Source organism: Sander lucioperca, chromosome 8 (assembly GCF_008315115.2).
Source record: "Sander lucioperca isolate FBNREF2018 chromosome 8, SLUC_FBN_1.2, whole genome shotgun sequence".
NCBI classification, from domain to species: Eukaryota; Metazoa; Chordata; class Actinopteri; order Perciformes; family Percidae; genus Sander; species Sander lucioperca.
Genome location: NC_050180.1, coordinates 38030196 through 38051857, shown reverse-complemented (window position 1 = coordinate 38051857; position 21662 = coordinate 38030196). Strand labels below are relative to the sequence as shown.

The 21662-nt window shown below is 39.4% G+C and overlaps 1 protein-coding gene across 1 annotated transcript in view; it reads left to right on the top strand.

Moving 5' to 3' along the window:
* Positions 1 to 21662, top strand: part of adcy5 (adenylate cyclase 5) — a 100754-nt gene that overhangs the window by 52276 nt on the left and 26816 nt on the right. The window contains exons 4-8 of the mRNA XM_031323334.2: positions 14535 to 14646; positions 17234 to 17361; positions 18615 to 18773; positions 18904 to 19045; positions 20618 to 20755. Of these exons, the coding sequence (XP_031179194.1) occupies positions 14535 to 14646; positions 17234 to 17361; positions 18615 to 18773; positions 18904 to 19045; positions 20618 to 20755 (679 nt within the window). The remainder of the gene's footprint in view (positions 1 to 14534; positions 14647 to 17233; positions 17362 to 18614; positions 18774 to 18903; positions 19046 to 20617; positions 20756 to 21662) is intronic.

Sequence of the window (21662 nt, the reverse complement as noted above, 5' to 3'; positions counted from 1 at the left end):
TACTGGACCAATTTCAAAGACTTGTGTTCACATTAGTCACTTAGACACAAATGCATGGGAAAATAGGGTCTGGATTGAAAAATATAGAAATTCCCCTTTTATTAACGAGTAAGTGAGTTTGACGTGTTATTATTGACCTTGGAAATAGTAGTAGCAAAAACCCTCTCAGCACTGTTTATATGTTGTACAATTATTAACATTATCAAAAGTGATGGATCAATGCCCCCAGATTTACTATGTGCTTTCTGGTTTCACTATGTCATGTCATATAAAAAATCGCTTTGTTGTTATTTTTTGTTGTCCTGTATTCTCCCTTAATGGAGCCTAAATGAAAAATGTTTTTGTTTAGTAATTTCCTGATGTTACTCAGCCTGGTGAAGACAGTCAGTCTCAGCTAGTTCCGAGGACAGTGAGAGTTGAACGGAGGTCGTAGTCCATGAAAATTGAGCGAATGGATGCTTAAATATTGTTTACCCACCACAGAGGTCTTGCTTTTGATGTGGTTGATGTGGATTCCCAAATGTATGGAATTTCCATTAATTTCCAACCCCTGTCTCTGCTTGAAGATAGCCTTCGGCGTCAGATCAGAATGGCATCAATCTTTCTCTGGTCGTCCATTGACTCCTGATTAATGACTTTGACCTCTTCCAAGTCGATTCTTTGCCCAGTTTTGGTGTGATGCTCACAGATAGCAGATGTTTTGATTAATTCAGTCTCTCTCTTTTTTTTCCCAGTCTTTACAGTATCAGTGTAGAGTCACTGGCTGACCGTACTTGGGCGTGTATGATAATATTATGCTCAAATAACTGAACACTGAGCTCATAAAATACCCCAGAGGACAGATGCACTTGAACAGCTATGGTTAGGTTTGGCACCACCTTGTGGAGTAACAAAACACTGCATCAGGGTGACAGGCCAGTTCTCTTAAATTGCATCCAAGTTTCCTTCACTTGCTTCTCTTCCTCGCGTCTTAGTCCGTCCCACTGAGGAAGCATGGGAGAGACGCGAGGAAATCATGAGAGGAGAGAGGAAACGAGGAAATGTGTTTTTAGAGTGATGAGACGTCCTTTCCTCTGAAGTGTCACGTGAAACTATTGAGGCCCTTTTATCACTTTGATGTGTCCCTTTGAATCCTCAGGGGTTAAAGCATCAGGCCACGTACTTGGAGCTCTTGTATACAAAGGTCTTTTCATCACTATTAATGTGATCATTATTAGGAATTATCTGTTTTTGTTGCCTAAGTTTAAGAGTTCAGTTAAGAGTGCAGATTGCTTTTGGGGAGTTGGCAGGGCTAAAAAATTAGGAAATTTCCATGGCATGTGACATAAATTACTGAAACCAATGTGCATTGAGCCACATGAGCACTTATGGATGAGCTTGCACATACGGACGTTTAGCCATTATAACAATGCAGTTGTGTTTTCTGCAATTAAGATGCGGACCCCAAGAAGGTCATGTTGGTTCACAGTGGATGTATTCATGACTGCAGCTGTCAAAATTCAGTAAGCTGTTCAGTAACTCAATACTTATCCATGAAAAAGTTAATTAGAAGAGAAAAACCGACAGAAATCTGCATTTCCAGCTGGAGCAAACAAAACCAAGAGACACAAAATGATAAAAAGATGGTGAAGTGTTGGTTTGGTACTGTAGAGTGTCCTGCTGTAGGTTTCTTGTGACTCACAAGGGAGTAGGCGGCACATTAGCTGCATCCGCCAAGCTTGAATTCTGCCTGTTGTCATAAGTGTGTGATTAATGGGTAGCTAACTAGGTGTGACCAGGCCTGTCCGGAGCAGGCAGTGGCTTTTGGTAATTGGGGCTCTGCTGAGATGCCAAGTAACAACAGGAAGAGAAGTGACAGCTCCCACTGCTACAACTAAAGAGTAAGAGGTGAAATTGAGGGAGCTAGAGAGGTGGAAAGGGAGTCGCTTGGGGTCGGGAGCTTGTTGCTGCAGTAGATATGTATTATATATATATATATATATATATATATATATATATATAAATATAGATATGAGTCAGTATGTTTCTGCCCATCTGCCAGTCCTCTGTTCCTTTCCAGGTACCAGATACATCTTTTTTTTTTTTTTTTTTTTTTAACAGATGAACCATAAAACCACATAATTAAATCCTTTAATTTAACATAAAGGTACAAGTAGTTTCTAAAGAGTTGGATGTTTTCGAGTCTTCGTCAGTCGTCAATCAAGTCTCCAGGTAATCGAGTCCTGCTCAATTCTCAAACCCTCAATCTTGTGATTTAAGTTTAGAGTCTACAGCTCTGCTAAACTGTCTCCATTTGTCTACACCTCACCTAGGCACGGTGAGAATTAGCAGCAACAAGGAGTGCAGTGCATGAAGTGATTTCAGTATAGAGCAAAAAGTGGTCACTCTATTCTCAAATGATTTTATCATTGTTTAGAGGTAAATCATTGTCACCGAGGGTACATAATTGTAGTTTTGAATCTATAGTTGGTAGCATTGAAGGTAGTTTGACTTTCAACAAATGGTACCTGGTGGTATTTGTTCATGCTTGTGGCTCAGTAACAGACTTTTGTACCCCCAAAGGTACAATTCTGCTCCACTTCTTCCTCAGAGTGAGGCATCCCATGTGTGTTTGTCCTCTGGAGTAAAATGATGTCCCGTGGCTTCAGCAATGAGGCCAAAATGTGTGCTGACTACGGTATTATGCAAGAGGGCTTTGGGGTGGATGTTTTGATGCTTCCAGCCGGGTTGCCCTGTGAGCATTTGGGAAATATTTTCAAACAGAACACTGTGACAGTCTGCTGCTGCTGTTATGTAGGCCAGCAGCACCCTAAAGAGAAAGTACATTAGAGGAACCTTTGTTCTTCATGTTCTAATTGAAGTAAGGACAAGAACTGAGACTGTGCAGCAGACGCTCATGGCTTTAGTGTGATGCAGTTAATTATGCATGTGTCTTACATAATGCCGTTCTGCTGTTGGAGCCAGGCCTGACCTGATAATCTGTCCTTGCTGAGCAGACAACACACATGCATACAGCAAACAAACAACACACAAATCAGTTGATATTCGCTGCCTTTATACACAAGTAAAGATGAGATTGCTTGTCTACCTGGAGTGACAAAAAGGAAAAGGAATATTTAGCCTATTAATTGTTTTACTTTCTTAACGGATAAGATCAAATTCAGCTTGAAGGGATTTAATCCATTCTCTGGTGTCCAGATGCTGATACATACTGTATTATGATGTATTCTGCTCTGCAGGATTTACAGATGAGAGGGTCGGCTAAGGTCGGCTAAGAATCTTTAAAATAACCAGACAAGAAAGACAGAGGGGTAGATAGAAAGAAAAGAGCAGGAAATGAACACAGCGGTGGATAGGATGAGTAATAAATAGGGGTGAATGGAGTAATCAAGTAAGAGACGAAGAAAGAAATGCAGAAACAAAATGAGCTAGACAACGATGAAAAGGACTGAAGGGTCTGTGTGTGTTTCCTTGCTGAGGTTAGCAAGCCACCAGCAGAGCAGTGGGGTTAAGCAACCGGGGAGGCAGCATAAAAGGCAGTGCAGGTGCCAGACGAGAGGGGATCACAGGGTCAGGCAATGCCAGCGCAGCACAGCTTTGGTTCAGCTGAGATTTGACCCTGAACTGATTTTGTGGTGGTGGCTCTGCAAGCAGGAGAAGGGACTGTACTGTACTCTCTGTTTGTCTTCTGTTTTTCCATTTCTGTTTCTCTTTACCTCCCGCTAAGATGTGTCAAGGTATTTTTAATGTCTGTATTGCCACTGCCATCGCTTACTCTGATGAAGACATTGAAATATTAGTTGCTGCACCTTATTTAAACGCTCTTACTATAACTGTGTGTGCCAGATCTCATCATCGCAGATCCTCTTTCTAAGATATTTGCATGAGTATTGTTGCATTACCTTTTTTATTTTTTTATTTAACAGAGTATTTTATTGGTGGCAGTCTTTGAAATATTCAATGATGTTCTAGAGGCAGAGGATGTTCTCAATCCTGTTTCCAAGGCACTTCCACACAACATTTAATACCACCACAAAATATCAGCTTTGGCTTAAAAGATTCAGTTCAAAGTATTTATTTATTTATTTATTTATTTGTATTTAACAACTTGTGATAGGTAGTCCATTGCGATGAATTTGGGCAGAAATGTTCAAGAATATATTACATGTTTACTCTGCTGTGCATTAGTCCTGTATTATTTTCATGACAGGGTGTTCCTTTTTAACTTGCAGTCCGTAAAAGTTCCACGTAGTGCTAGCGTCCTGCAGGTGGATCAATGTGTTAGATGAACAGAATCAACAGAAGAAATCAGTGTCAGAGAATTGTAAAATAAGTTAAGATGTTAAATTACCAGTTTGAATCACAAATGTAAATTAATCGAATCCAAATCCCAACATATTAGTTCGTACCCCACAGACATCGCTGCCTTTGTCTGTCATGTCATCAAAGGACATAACCATACACACATTCTATGTTAAATGTATTCCGTAAGTATTGTGTTAGTACACCACTAATGGCTTTATAAATAGCATAACTCGGCCTACATGAGGTTCTACATTAGTACAGTTACTGTATGGCTGAGGGATTATTATTGACATACTTTTAACATGTAGCACATATCTTCTGTGGATATCTACGGTGGCCCAGAAGTGCAAATCACAACAGCAATAAGAAAAACGCGACGGCAAATATGAAAACACGACGGCGAATATGAAAACACGACGGCAAATAGGAAAACACGACGGCAAATAGGAAAACACGACGGCAAATATGAAAACACGACGGCAAATATGAAAACACGATGGCAAATAGGAAAACACGACGGCAAATAGGAAAACACGACGGCAAATAGGAAAACACGACGGCAAATATGAAAACACGACAGCAAATAGGAAAACACGACGGAAATAGGAAAACACGACGGCAAATAGGAAAACACGACGGCAAATATGAAAACACGACGGCAAATAGGAAAACACTTCAATAAATCACAAAACACAACGGCATTAACTTCTACCGGAAAAGGTAGGGCCTATCTAGTAGAGGACGGACCCTCCTGATTGGACAGACGCACTGTCTGTCTTTCGCGGTCCCAAATCACCCACAATCCTATGCGCGCGGCTTTACCGGCTCGTTAAAAAAACAACAACAATGGCGGACCTAAGTGGGAGTTGGAGCGGCATCGCTGATGGCACAATTAACATTTAAATGTAAGTATATTTAGTGTTTGCCGTACATTTGTTATCACCGTTAATGTGTTACATCAATGTCAAGTGTTACGCATTAATGCTGGTACAAATTGCTATTATAATTAGGTAGATACACCCCGAGCTAACGTTAAGCTAACTGAACCTATCATTTAACATTAGGCTGTTAGCTAGCTAGCTGTGTTGCTGTCTTTTATGCCATTTGTGTTCGTAAAGTTTAATGTCCGGTGGCATTTTCATCTCTTTTTGTAAGCCGTTACTGTATATGCGTAATGTTAGCAGAGATTTAGAAATTGGTGTGTTTATCAGTTGTAGCTGCAGGATTGGAGGTAAAGCTGCACCTTGTTAACTTCACTAGCAACGTTAAATGAAAGCTAAAATGTATGAGTAGTTTCCCATGTAACAAGTATAACATTCCGTTATAGCATTTATAATGGTAAAGATCTTTTTCTTGTGTTTGCTGTCTTTTAACAGGGACTAAGGAACAAATGGAGGCTGCACTACAACGCTGAAGTTGGCATCCGATTCGCAGCTTCCGATTCGGCAGTTAAGGGGAAATTTAAGGGGAACTTAAAACTGTCCGATTCAGCAGGGAAACATAATTTACATTGCTAAGTGACTGATCCTCCGTTTTTTGAACCTCTTACTGTATTGAATGAGTGTTAGTCATTAAGGTAAATTATTAATTATGTCTAAAACACACTTTTAGATTTGTGAAAGCTTTGTTGTCTTTATGAGAACACAATAAAGGGAGATTTCACCGTTTTTCTAAACTTGTCAAATCAGGACTAAATTATCCCAGAGAGTCTAAGGATTCTTAAAAACACAGTTTGAGATTTGTGAAAGCTTTATTCTATTTGTGAAAATGCAATAAAGGGAGATTTTACTGTATTTTTCACATATAGACTACATTGGACCAGGTCCAGATCCAAAACCACAATACTTAAGACTTGTCAAATCAGGACTAAATTATCCCAGAGAGGCTAAATAAACTGTTTTATTTTATTGCCACAGCATGGCCTTTGCTAATTGACATTCAACAAGTCCACGTCTCTCCATGTCATTTCTTATATCCATGAGCAGGTCTTCCTTCTCACTTCAAAAGAAAAGTAGAAAAAGTTATTTTTACCTTTTGGAAATCAATCCAAATATCGTCATAGATTTGCCAGTGGTTTAATTTACTCTTCAAATCCTTCTCCTTCAACATAAGTGTTGTTTTCTCACCTTTCCTCAGAAAAAGAGGCAGGACTGAGTATTTATTAAGATTTTTTTTAATTCATACTTCATAGGCCATTGTCTCAGGTGAGGAGCAACCCCACTTCTGGGGAACGCTGGGTCCCGATCTTCTTTGATGATGAAACCCAGCTGGACAGGATTGTGAAATACCTGTCAAACTTCCTCGACAGCTGTGACACACTCTCTGATAAAGTGTGCACCATGGTGTCTTCTGACAGGATCAAATACATCCTAAATGTGTTGCTGTCAGAGATAGGTCCACAGCAGTTCCACATTATATTCATGAAGACATTTTTTTCTATGACTTAAAGTGGCTATATGTAACTTTCAGTTTGTGTTAATTCTAGCGGCCACTTTGGACAAAAGTGGTAGTATTTTCACCACACCTGCTGTCGTAAAGGTCTTTTCTTTACGGTGCTGTATTGCCCACTGTAGATTACCAAGTTTGCGTTAACGTGTTTACACAAGTACAGGGGAAGACCTGCTCATGGATATAATAAATGACATGGAGAGAGTGAGTTAATTCTTGTCCAGTTTTGACAAGTTTAGGTATTGTGGTTTTGGATGTGGACTTGGTCCAATGTGGTCTACATATGCAAAAAACAGTAAAATCTCCCTTTATGGCATTTTCACAAATAGAATAAAGCTTTCACAAATCCCAAACTGTGTTTTTAAGACTCCTTAGCCTCTCTGGGATAATGTAGTCCAGATTTGACAAGTCTAGGTGGATCTAGACCTAGTCTGTGGTTTATATGTGAAAAAAAACATTGTGTTCTCATAAAGACAATAAAGCTTTCACAAATCTAAAAGTGTGTTTTAGACATAATTATACATTTACCTTAATGACTAACACTCATTCAATACAGTAAGAGGTTAAAAAAACAGTTTTAAGTTCCCCTTAACTGCCAAATCAGAAGCTGCGAATCGGATGCCAACTTCAGCGTCGTGGCTGCACTAGCGTCACCAGAAGGGAGAGATGAGGAGGAGAGGGAAAGCAAAAGACAAGCAGGGAGACAGAGGCCAAAAAGAGATGTTGAATAGATTATTTGCTATATTAGAGATTGCCATTCAAAAAATAAATGCATTAAATTAACTAGTTTGTCTGTGTCTTTTAAGTTTTTGGGTGTGTATATAATATAAACTGTTTTTCAATGTTTATTTTTCCATCAAATTATGACCTGGACACAGGAAACTTCTAACTGAGTAATTATATTCAGATGCTACCTGTTTTAATAACTAGTTAGGTATACAAGCTCTAAAAAGACATTAATGAAACGTGTATCTTTATTATAACATTTATTCAAACATTACTATATACTGTACACAAGTATATTCAACATGAAGCGGCGATCAGACTCAGCTCCCGATGATGGTGTTGCTTCCGGACTGCAGACAGAAGGAGAAAGATTAGGTTAGTCCAGTAGTTATCCAACCTGTCCTGGTAAGATTAGGTTAGTCCAGTAGTTATCCAACCTGTCCTGGTAAGATTAGAATTGTATCATAAGTATATTTAAGCATACTGAAACATGAAGGTACTTCATGTAACTGTGTAGTGGTGTAGTTTCTTCATCATGGTCTTAACTGACAACTGTTGACCATTTAACACACTTACACCTTCCTTTACTGTATTAGTGGGTGTTTATCAATGGAGGTATTATGACTTTTCATATGTTGGTTGTAGCCTTGTAGCTTGTGTGTTTACAGTACTATTTACCCTTTCTCACTTGCAGTTTAATGTATATCATACTGCCTGTGGTAGCTCATTAGCTGGTAGCGTTTACCTTGTAGTTGCTGATCATATTTTGCACTGCATTTGTCTGAAAGCTAGAAGCTACTGGACAATGAGCTAATGTTGCATACATACAGTAAACTACAAGCTAATGTAAACGGTAAGCTACTGCAATTCTCCTTACCGGTAAGTGTTATGACTACTACAAACATGAACTCCCACGAGTTTTTAATTTATTGACATGGGATAAATAAGACAAAACGACTATTGCTTACATTAAAGCCTATCGGTGTCGGTAACGTTACCTACCTTTGCACGTTGCGAGCAAAGTTCCTGACAGAATATTCTCCTCCTGCAAGCAGACTGACGCCGATTCACCAACAGCACAGTTCATAGTTCCACATCCATTTCGTCCAGTGTTTTGAAATGAGAAACGGCTAGTCCGTTTGTTAAATGCATAGACAGTGAGGCACTTTTATTTTTTCACCTCTCCTTCCTGTCAAAAGACAGACAGTGCGTCTGTCCAATCAGGAGGGTCCGTCCTCTACTAGATAGGCCCTACCTTTTCCGGTAGAAGTTAATGCCGTCGTGTTTTGTGATTTGTTGAAGTGTTTTCCTATTTGCCGTTGTGTTTTCCTATTTGCCGTCGTGTTTTCATATTTGCCGTCGTGTTTTCCTATTTGCCGTCGTGTTTTTCTATTTGCTGTCGTGTTTTTCTATTTGCCGTCGTGTTTTTCTATTTGCCGTCGTGTTTTCATATTTGCCGTCGTGTTTTCCTATTTGCCGTCGTGTTTTTCTATTTGCCGTCGTGTTTTTCTATTTGCCGTCGTGTTTTTCTATTTGCCGTCGTGTTTTCATATTTGCCGTCGTGTTTTCATATTTGCCGTCGTGTTTTCATATTTGCTGTCGTGTTTTCCTATTTGCTGTCGTGTTTTCCTATTTGCTGTCGTGTTTTCATATTTTCCGTCGTGTTTTCCTATTTGCTGTCGTGTTTTCATATTTGCCGTCGTGTTTTCATATTTGCTGTCGTGTTTTCCTATTTGCTGTCGTGTTTTCCTATTTGCTGTCGTGTTTTCATATTTTCCGTCGTGTTTTCCTATTTGCTGTCGTGTTTTCATATTTGCCGTCGTGTTTTCATATTTGCCGTCGTGTTTTCCTATTTGCCGTCGTGTTTTCCTATTTGCCGTCGTGTTTTCATATTTGCCGTCGTGTTTTCATATTTGCCGTCGTGTTTTCCTATTTGCTGTCGTGTTTTCTTATTTGCCGTTTTGTTTTCATATTTGCTGTCGTGTTTGCATTTTTTCTGTTGTGTTTTCCTATTTGCCGTCGTGTTTTATGATTTGTTGTTGCGTTTCTCTAATTGCTGTGGTGATTTGCACTTCAGGGCCACCGTAGATATCTGTGTGAAGCCCACAGCCTATTTCTGTAGTTTTGTGGAATTAAGCTAACAAGTGAGCAATGCAGCTACCTGGACCACACATTTAATAGTTACCTGTTTCAGTTATCTGTGCATTCAGCTTTCCTTCTCCAAGTGAGTGTTTCTTCTTTATCCCTAACCCAAAATATGAACTGGCCTGAAACCAAATGGAGAATTATAGATTTATCTCCAAAACCATTTTACTGTGTGGTTATCATTTTAAACCCTTTCATGTCTGTGTTGTTATCAGTTGGTAAAATGATTGCCTTTAATCCTTGCGGGTTCAAAGGACACCACATAAAATAACTTGAAAGCATGGTAACCTTTACATTTCAGATGTATTTATTTCATCAAAATATCAAAATGTCCTAGATCTTTCCCCTGTGAGACTCCCATGCCTTTCAGTTCAGGATTTCCTCTGCAGTCACTGTCTCTTACAAAAGCAAAAATCCCCAGGATTTAATGTTGCGTACTAACTAATGACTCATCAATATGGGAACGATTAAATGAGACTTAAAGACCCCAGGTCTCTTTGTCACACCCTCTCTCGCTCTCATGCTTTTGTAACTCACCACCCACTGTCGCCTCTGATGTTAAATCAGGCTGTGAGAAGTGACCTTGCTTTCTGCTTCACTGTGTCAGTGGGGAGTGTGGGGAGGGATTGGTAATCCATCAGGAAATCTGTACATCATGTATTTGACTATAAATAGCTTCATCATAAAACAGAGAGCACGTTCTAGCTTTAACAGTGTGAAAATATACATTCTAAATAATTGAAAACGTTTATTAAATCTTGAAACCTGCCACAGTAGTGAGAGGATTTCTAGTGTCATTTTTTTCTGGGATTTTTCTTGACTCATGCGTTTCTTGATTTAATGTTCTGCCCTACTCTGCCTGGCTCCCTTGCTTCTGAAACAAGTAAAACTTCAAGTTTTAAGAGAGCTTATATAACTGTTGAGTAAACAAAAAACACGATCTTTCCCCTACAAGAAACAGATGAATTTATAAGCCATTAAATAAAACCATCCTAAGTTCAGTCCACTCAAGTTTTACCTCTTAGGACCAGCAGCTAATGTTTGCTAGATGTGTAACTGACATAACTGATCAAGTTCCCTGATTTATTCTACTTGTGCTACTGTTACATTTCAGCGCTGTGGAGCTAGGTCTGGCAATGCGAGCCTATACACATCCACAGACGTGTATGTGTTAAAATAACTTGTTCCAAGATGGCGCCCAATTCATCTCAAAGAAATTTCCTCACCAGACATATATGACAAAAATCCTGATCATCCTAATGCAGTGATGCTGATACTTTTTCATTTTGTTGAGGTGCACTACAGTTAGTTTTTGTTTAATTGAATTGGGATACAAAGAGGTTTTGTAGACATATGCGTTAAAGGCAAGTGAATTACTGCGTCAATACTTCTCTTCAGTCTCTCTAGAGCATGTCATCTTTCCCTGCATCTCCATCCTTCCATTTCTGTCTTTCCTTTCTCTTTGGCAATCTCTGCTTCTACCCAGCAAGACAGACCGCTCTCTGAGCTCAGGCACATTGGTCAAGTGTCTGCTTTCACTCGACCTCCCATGCAACAGTTCGCAGAAAGCAATCAATTATTCTCAGAAATGTCTCTGTACCCCAGAGCGGGGACTCTTAATCCTTTTCAGCCTGAGACCCAAATTAAGAAGATTTAGGCATCTTGAAACCCAGGTTCATTCGAACATGTTGGTGCTCTTTACATGTGGCCAGCCAAGAGGAAAAAAAAACCTGTAACCCTCAGACAAAATGAATGTCACACACCCAGAATGCAAACTCACACTTTTTAACATGTATATGTGTGTATATATATATATATATATATATATATATATGTGTATATATATATATGTGTATATATATATATATATGTGTATATATATATATGTGTATATATATATATATATGTGTATATATATATATGTGTATATATATATATATATATATATGTGTATATATATATATATATATATATATATGTGTATATATATATATATATATATATGTGTATATGTATATATATATATATATATATATATATATATATATATGTATATATATGTGTGTGAACATAAATACTCCCAACTCCTGCCCATAAACACTCTGCAATCACACCATGTTCTTGGCTGTGTCACAGACACCTACCCTGTGAGATTCGCGTGAGCTTGTTTGGTCTGAAACCTTTGTTTATTTATAGATCTCTCTTGTCCTTCCTGGGGGTTTGACTCAGAAAGCCACTTCTATATAGTCAAAAAAAAAGGTTGCAATATCTGGCTTCACAACATCAAACAATGACAATTATTCAGTTCCCTGTTGGCAAGGGCTGTTGATTTTCTTAGGTCCAATCCAACTTTATTTATAAAGCACATTTAAAAAAACCAGGTTGCCCAAAGTGCTGGACATTGGCATGATTCTAAACACGCGAGTAACAAAACAAACATTTAAAACAAATAACAGACTAGAAAAATAAAATGCAGAATACAGAATACAACTCTCAAGAATTAGGTGGTCCTTTAGGTCAGTGGTTCCCAACCTTTTTTCCTTGGCGCCCCCCCCCTACTTATGTCTAAGAAAAGCTGAGCCCCCCCTCCGATACCGAAGTGGAGGTAACTCTCGAGATAGAGCCTTACTTTCTTTTTTGATAGAGAGCAGTTATCAGCACTTTTACATTTCTCTGCCATGTTTCATTCATAAAATAGTGATGCCGTGGCGGCAGGAAAAACAAGGATGATAGCAGCTAGCAGCTGACCTGATGACAGCAAGGGTCCCAGGTTAAGAGGTCCCGGAGGTTTGGCCTACTAAGTAGCCTGCCTACAATTTTAAGCGAGAACAAAGATATATAGTTTTTATACCGATTTTTGTATACATTATATATTCTAGTGTATTATCATAATTTGTTTAACATGTGCACATATTTTTTTTTACCTCAACCTCAAACCAGATAAAGACTTGCGCCCCCCCTGTGATCTTTGCCGCCCCCCTGAGGGGTCCCTGGACCCCAGGTTGGGAACCACTGCTTTAGGTGGCTAAAATATGTTATATAAATATAAATATGTTAAATACGCTGATGCCCTTGTCCACAGCAGAACATTGCTTAGCTTCCGGGTCGGCATGTGCCGACCGCTATTTACTGTAGGTAATACACTGACTTTGAATAAGTACCTCTTACAACCCCATTTAAAAAAAATCTAAACTATCCCTTTAAGGTGAGGATGGATTTTCCCCAAAGGTTATTTTAAGTTAATTTGATCATTGGGGATCCCCTAAGGAGCTGAGTCAAGCTCCTTAGGTGAGTCATTGTCGAAGATGGTGCAACGAACACAGTGTTAAGCAGTATTAAGTAGCAAAAGACACAAGGCATATTCTTGCCTTCTGACTTACGAAGTCCATCACATGTTTCACCCCAGGAGAAAATCAGTGACCACAGAATAAATATGCTTATTGAAGAAAGAAATGTCGAGCCCAAGATGTGACTGTGCGGTTGAGGGTTATGATGCTTCACAGAACAACTTGAGCCATTCAGGACAAGCTTCTTGGTTTTATCTCTAAGTGTGCATGAGGCCAACCTGTCTGCCTCCCACAGCTAATGCTGGGCATATTGCTTTATCTACCTGCCAACCTGGTCTCTTTGTCCTTGTTTCTTTCTGAGAGGAATTATTTAGCCCGGCGAGATCATCTGTCCCGAGTTGTGCCATTGTTAGGAGGGTAATGAAAATGCCTCAATCACAAAATGACCTTTGCTATATAAGTTTACCGTGTTCTCAGGGAAGGGAAGCTAATTTCCTACAAGTGCAAAGCTACTCACAAATGTATTAGGTCTTTCTCTGTCACATACGCACGCACATATGCATGCACACACACTCTTGTGCCATTTTTCCAAGACAAGACATTAGTCATTAGCACAAATGCTGAAGCAGAGGGCAACAAATGCTATATCAAGTACTTTTTAACATCAGATTACAGGCATTGTGTTCCATTGGGACATGGCTGTACAAAGCCGCTTTAATCACAATCTCACACCGTTCACCTCCATCAATGACGTCAGGGGTACATCTTGACCAGAGTCTGGTGTATCAAGCTCAAAGGACAGAATGGTTTCTTTTTTATAAGAGTTTTGAGGATGTTTATGGGCTGCAGCAAAGCAGTTGCCCTCAGTTAATTCAGTAAAAAAATAATAAGAGCTTCAGAACTAATTTTAGATTTAATAAAACCTACTTTTAAGGATGACACTGGTGTTTTTCCTAATATTTTCAAAACGTTTAATGAAAATTATAAATCAAAGTCAATGGACACTGTAGAAGTATAAATATACTGTGTAACCACAGCCTGATATAGGCTAAAGTATACCATATTCCTCTGTGACATATAACTCTATTGTAGTCTACAAACTATTAAAAACACACAAAAGAGCCATACTGTTGCACTGGGTTCAACAAGTTCCGTCATTGTGACTCGGCATGCTTAGTGTTTATCACTCTTAACTCATCAAACTAGCAAAACAGTGTGAACACAGAAGCATGCTCTGTGACATGTGCCTGACTTGGATCCACTCTCCATCCATGATCAACACTTACATATCCTTTTCAGGGTCGTGGGGGAGCCTCTCCCAGCTGACATTTGGCAAGAGGCGGGGTAGAACTATTCACCAGAGGTCAAGCATGCAGCTGCAGAGTTGTTTCAGCAACCAAATAGGTGGAATAAGGCTAGAATTATGCTGCTCTGGGCTGTACAGTACGTAGGCTAGCGTCAAAATAGCTCGCTTGAAAGGTAGCACATGTCTGTCTGCAGCCTCACCAGACGAACAGTACAGTTAGCAGAGACAAGGACTGCGCCGCAAAGGGAATTGGGCCTTCCAAACTGGGAGAATAAAGAATGTTAATTTCTGTTTCTCTTGTCTTTGCGTTTCTGCAGCATTTTATTTGCAGACATCAAGGGTTTCACCAGCCTGGCGTCCCAGTGCACAGCGCAGGAGTTGGTTATGACTCTTAATGAACTCTTCGCCCGCTTTGACAAGCTGGCAGCGGTAAGAATGCAATCACACACATGTACTGTATACTGTATGGAACGGCCACAAACTGTGCTGACATTTTTGTTATCATACTTTTATTCTAAGAAAATGTTTGTTTCTTTTTTGTTTTGAGAATAATCGCAATTCATCAAATGTAAAAGACGCTTATTAAGATAGCAAGTTAGAAAATGTTTGCACAGAGATGCATCTAGACCGTACATGGCTCTTACAGATAATTGCTGTGCAGAGCTGTTCTACCACTCTCTTATCAGTATACCAGTTTAGACCACTGGTGATGTTATTGTCATCATAGTGTAATGTTGAAAACTGTCCAGCACATGATGTGCCTGTTCAAGGCTCACATGAATGCCAGACAGCTGGCAGATGACTAGTTAGGAGCACAGGCTGCCTAAAAGTCATTCAAGAACTAGGGTACATTCCATCTAAAAGCTTGAGAAGTGGGGGACACGCTCTTGATCCCCGAGGACTCGAGGAGGACAAACTGATAATATAGTGCTAAATAATCCATGACATAGTTGTTGTCTTTCAGGAATATAATCGGCATAATATTTGTATTCATGTTGACAGAGGAGGTGCTGATATATCAAACAAATACAACTGCCACCACAGGAGGGGAACAGAGTATTACATTAAAATTTTTTCCAGGCTTTCTTACAGTCTTTCCTTTTTGTTTTTTCCCCTATGAATTATTGCATAATTTGACTCTCTTTTGGCCTCTAAAATGTATTACAGTTAACAATCTGGGAAGAAATAATCATTCTTTGGGTGAACTAGTCACAGCCTGTAAACATATGCAAACTGATGAGGGGTTGCAAGAACACATAGCTGTATTTTTAGGGTTCACAAGCCAAACAGATTGGGAACCACTGATTTAAGACATTCACACTAAGCTGGCTAAACCATAATTTTAAGTTTTCATGTGAGACAGAAGGCTAAAACAGAGAGAGGGAGAGATTAATTTTACGTTGGCTTAGTGTGTGGACTTAGTCTTGAACACAGGCCTTAACTTTATTTGGTCACTCTTTCAATGTGCTTACTTTTTAAATTAAAAAAAATACATATATAATACTCTCAGCATCACTCTTAGCATGTGAGGGCAGACAAACGGTTATAAAGTACATATCAGGCAATGCTAGCATGAATACAGACATGTGCACAGAGCTTAAGGGCAGCTCCAAAATATCAACTTCATATCTGCCATCAATATCCTGCAGCCAGACATGTGTTTGTAGCACATTTCTAATAATCTTAACCACAGCTTTATAAACAGCACATTCATGAATATTGACATTTTCTTTTTCTTATCCAGAAGCTTCATTGTTTGTCCAGCTAATGCTCAATGTATGTCATTTGTTTATGAAAGGTGAAATGATGTGCTAATCAATATTTATGAGTGAAACAGACATAATGGCATTATAAACCAGGATCATTGCTACTGACACTTTTATGTCCATGCCAGATGTACCTTGTATTCACACACACACACACACACACACGCTCTGTCTGTGCTTTTTACACAGTGGGTCTTTTTGTATTTTCCCAGAGCCATGTGCTAGAGAGATACTCAGGTGGATATCATGAGACACAGTGTTCTCTGAAGCCCTACAGATACACACACACACACACACACACACACACACACACACACACACACAAATATAAATCCTGCTTTACTTGTCCATGTAACAGTGTTTCATAGCTACAAATACACCTTCACATTACAGACTCATCTCTGAGGCCAGATGCCCTTTAAAGGATCAGTTGCTCTAAATTCCGTATATAATCTCACTTACCTCTAGGGCCCTTTTGACATGCAGATAGTTTTGGCTTTCAGTGTCCAGGATTTGAAAAATCTGTTGCTAAGATTTCTGCCTCCACCCTCCTTAAACCTCCTTTAGCCACTTGTTTCAGTGGTTTGACTTTTGTTCTGGATGTTTAGTATTAATGCCAGGCCTGTCTTACACCCTGAATCCTTCACCTTTTGATTGTCGCCAGTGGAGGCCTGCGTGACTGAAACCACTTGTCGAAGTTATCATTTACACATACATTTGCACATTTGCACTCCGTTTTGTTTTACATGTTTTCTAAAAAGCATTTTTGCCACATAGCTGGACTGTAAGATACGGTTTTAACATGAAGCTTTGTTGCAGCTGTAACATTGATCCAGTTAAATCACCATAATAACATTTGTTCAAGGTTGGACTGGGCTAAAACAGTTATGTTGTTGTGGTTTGTAAAAGGCATATTTATTTCAGTACATACAATAGTCCTCAGGACACAAATACACAGGCACACACACACACACACACACACACACACACACACACACACACACAGACACACATACAAGCACACAGATGATTAAAATCCCAGGTCCCATGTGTCCTACCACCTACGACAGCCAATAATATTAAAGGATGAATGAACTTGGTCTGTGAGGTGTGTGAATAGGACAAGCTGTAGAGTTTACTAACCAAGAGAAGACATGTACAAGTGAAGTCATCATGTAACCCACCAGAGTAAACTCTTCTTGAGTTTATGAGCTGGTGTACTTATCCAGTAAGTTGTTCTTTCCTGACAGGAGAACCACTGTCTGCGGATCAAGATCCTGGGAGACTGCTACTACTGCGTATCTGGGTTGCCAGAGGCAAGGGCCGACCACGCCCACTGCTGTGTGGAGATGGGGATGGACATGATAGAGGCCATCTCGTAAGTAGCCCCCGGGGTTAACAGGGCATCACTAGTTAATGCATGACTGCAATTAAAATAGCTAAATATGTAAAATGGTAATAGAAGCTCTTGTCTCCAGTCTGCTTCAGTAGGGGGTCATTGGCTGGGAAAACTGCTCGAGGGATGCAGTTTTAGTCATATTTCATGGGAATTATTTATCAGCCGTGGGAGTGGTTTAAATAATATCACTTTGTTTACAGGAATACTTTTCTGTTATACATCCAAAAACCCTCCCCAAAGATCCCCTGCCTGCTCCTCCAATGTTTTTAATTTTTTCCAACAGGCCCCAGGTTTCTAAGCCATCGCAGCCGATCTGCCTCCCTCTGCTCTGTTAGCATTATCCTCTCTATTTATTCATCCATCCATCTGTACATTTTCTGTACCTGTTTATGCTGCTCAGAGCAGTAAGGGTCTGTATGGGACCCTATCCAAGCATGCACTACGCTAGTGCTTAAAGGAGAAGTTAGATATTTTGGAGAAAAAAAACAAAAATTGCCTTTATTCCCAAGAGTTAGATGAGAAGATTGATACCACTTTCATGTCTGTACAGTAAATATGAAGCTACAGCCGGATAACTTAGCTTAGCACAGAGACTGGAATCAGGGAAGAAACCGCTAGCCTGGTTCTGTTCAAAACATTTCCAAAATATTGAACTTTTCCTTCAAAAGTAGTAAATTAATCAAGTTATTATTATTAATTTAAGTTAGTACCCCTAGCTGGAGGAAACATGACAGTGTCCCAGCACCCAGAAGTTGTTTTCCAAAACAGAGATTAACTTAGAGGTGGTCTTCAGTCAACCACCAGGTCAAAGCTCTGATAATCATTACGACTGCATGGCTGCAGCAATGGGGAATGTGTTCTGAAGGCCTTTGTCCACTCAGGTCATTTGTCTTGATCATTAAAAGCTGCAATCAGTCTTGCAAGACACCACGGCTGCCTCTATGTTTATTTTTAAGTCTACAGTCTGTTGCCACGTTCTCAGTCATCATCAACACGTCTTTTACTTTACATAGTCTGCAGCAAGACACATCCAAAACATTCACTTCATGATCTACATCAACAAAAAAAATCTAGTTTGAAAAAGATCACGCTACTAAAAATCCTGATTTACCAGTGACTTCTGGGTACCTCAGCATTCCGCGTGTATCACCAAATGTTGGCAAAATTAGAACCAATCATTTGGCAGATTATTATTTTTGTCACTTCACCATACTTTCTAATGTTTTCTGCAGGCTGGTACGTGAGGTGACTGGGGTGAACGTGAACATGCGAGTGGGAATCCACAGCGGCAGGGTGCACTGTGGGGTGCTGGGACTCAGGAAGTGGCAGTTTGACGTCTGGTCCAATGACGTCACACTAGCCAATCAGATGGAGGCTGGGGGCCAAGCTGGGTAGGTCTCTCTACAGTAGTTATAGTCAAATTCAAAGTAACTACAAACCAGTCTGTTTTGCAGTCTGTTATACAGTATCTGAATAATGAACATTTATATGGGTGTTTATGTGTGTTTTTTTCCTTTTCAGGCGTATCCATATCACTAAGGCCACTCTGAATTATCTGAACGGGGACTACGATGTGGAGGACGGAGCAGGGGGAGAACGAAACGCCTACCTGAAGAAGCACAACATAGAAACCTACCTCATTGTGGGCTGTAGTCAGAAAAGGGTACGGTCCTCATTAATGTCTAAAATCGCATAGGCCACACATAAAAGTACACATAAAGTGCACACTTAAAAAGATACACCATATTTAGGGCTTTTACTTATTTAATTTGTTTAATTTAAAGCTACATTTGTTGATGTTTAGCCACTAGGGGGCAATAGAACAACAAGCTGACAGACACACAGCCATGACATATTATCACCTTGTAAAGCTGCTGCTGTGTTAGCAAACATTACAACAGATACATATTTTTATACCATTGGAGTCATGTTTCACTTGATAAATATAAGTCCAATATTCACAGTCCTTTTAGATCTCCATCAATTCCTGAGTAAAATATCAGACTCTTTTTAGCTGCTAGTTTTACTTCGCCAGCTAGATGCCAACTTTGTCTGTGCTGGGCAGTTAGTGTGCATTCATTTATTTCATTCATAATCTAAGATCTAAAATCTCTAGGAAAAACAATAATTTAAAAAAACATCAGTAAAAATACCATTCTTTAAATATTAGTAATAGAAAAGCTTTCTGGAGTTACACCATTTAATAGTTTTGGATAACTTTCAGGTTCTGATTCGAAGCATAAACAGAAGCTGTGGGTGTTCATGTGCCGCTCCTGACTATCTTTTAAAATAAAAACAGCCAGTCCATATTGCACATATCATTGTTTCTAAACTGGGATTCTGTCCATGTGAACTGTTTTTCGGAGAGGAATGAGTTAATCTCCGCTTGGCTGCATAAGCTCCAGTTTGTTTATGACAGAACTGCTTTTATCAGTCTTTGTCTTTGTCCTCTAGCAGTATCACAAGCTGTGACTATAGATAGCATGTCATGTGAAGTGATATCTTCTCTCACTTTTGCTGCTCATGCTCTGAGACAGAAGGAAGATTGTACAGTCTTTTAGATTTTTAACAGTCTTTAGTTTTATTTTAGTTTCTTTTTTCAATTTTTGAAATAACAACAACCACCTAGAACCAGAATGCGGTTCTAATATCAGATCTGTACAAAATGAAATAGTTACAGATAGTACCTCCGGAAAACATCTTTTAACACACCAGAAGTGGAATTTGTTTTTACCTGAGCATAAAAATACTGTACATACAGTTGGTGGGAGTTTTTATTTACTGCTTCTCACAGTAAGATGAGTAAATAAATGTTTAACGTTGTCTGCAGTGGTAGGAGATTCTCTTTTGATGATTTTTGTAAAAGTCTTACCGCCTCGCTATCACTAACGTAAAAGTAGAAATACCCCAATATCAAAATACTCCATAATTCCTGCTTTGAAAAAAAATACAAGTAGGTAAAAGTACAGAAATATTAAGTAACAATTCTTCCTGAATGTTGTGAACTAGAAGTACAAAATAGCACAACATACAATAGAAGTACCTCAAAAGTACAGTACTTGAGATAATGTACTTTCCATCACTGGAAAGTAGATGTCTGCTCAACAGTTGCTGCCAAACCAAACACCAGAAAGAGATTTTGTGTGTGTCAATGAACTTTATCTTTTCTTAAGTTTTTGTGAGTTCCTCAGCATGTAATGAATATATTCTAATTCTGTATCTTTATTTCTTACAGAAAGAGGAAAAGGCAATGATAGCCAAAATGAACCGACAGAGGACTAATTCTGTCACCCACAACAGTGGCCACTGGACTGACCGACCGTTCTACAACCATATGGGTGGCAACCAGGTCTCCAAGGAAATGAAGAGGATGGTAAGGAAGATTTAAAAAGTGGTCATTTCAGAGTGTCCTGACCCTCTGCTCTGTAGAGCTGCAATTATGCTTGTCGGTATTATTAGGTGTCTCCCCTGCCAATAATATCTTATCTCAACCCTCATTTGGTGATGAAGCCAACACATAGTTAATACCCATAATCATTTGATCTGCAGTCCTGATAAGCAGCAGCGATGGCCCTTCATGGCACACTCCACCTCTCACACATCATCTCGGCTCTGAGAGGCTCTCAAGGGCACTCAGAGAGACAACAGCAAGCTGTAGGCGACCGCGATGAAGCGATTACCACATCTTGTTGGTCCGCTGCTGTCAGTGGAGCAGGGAGGGGGAAAAAGACCCCCATCCTTTACACTTTAACCTCTCCTGGGAGGAAATGCTTGAAATGTAGCAGCAGCAGCAGAGAGATGTCCATACTGAGATTCATTGTTATTTATGTACTCTCTCTCTCTCTCTCTCTCTCTCTCTCTCTCTCTCTCTCTCTCTCTCTCTCTCTCTCTCTCTCTCTGCTGAGCTGACCCTGCAAATAGCGAATCACTCAGTGAATGCACACAAATACACATACACACACACACACACACACACACACACACACACACACACACACACACAAATTGTGTTTTGTTTAATCTCAGATCATCAGTCCACCCACCTCTCTCAATGAATCTGTTATGGGACAGAATGTGAGATAGGCCACGTGCACAGTTCTGTGTACGTTTTATTTTTCCATTGCAAAAGTCCTGTTTACAGCAGTTTAAAGAAATGATTGAAATGAAAATGTGTGCAAGATTTAAAAGTTTTAAAGTGAACTAAATGAAAGCACACATTAAAGGGGAAATAATCATTGGGGGAAAAAACTTCATTTTGTGAAAACAACTACAAATTTAAA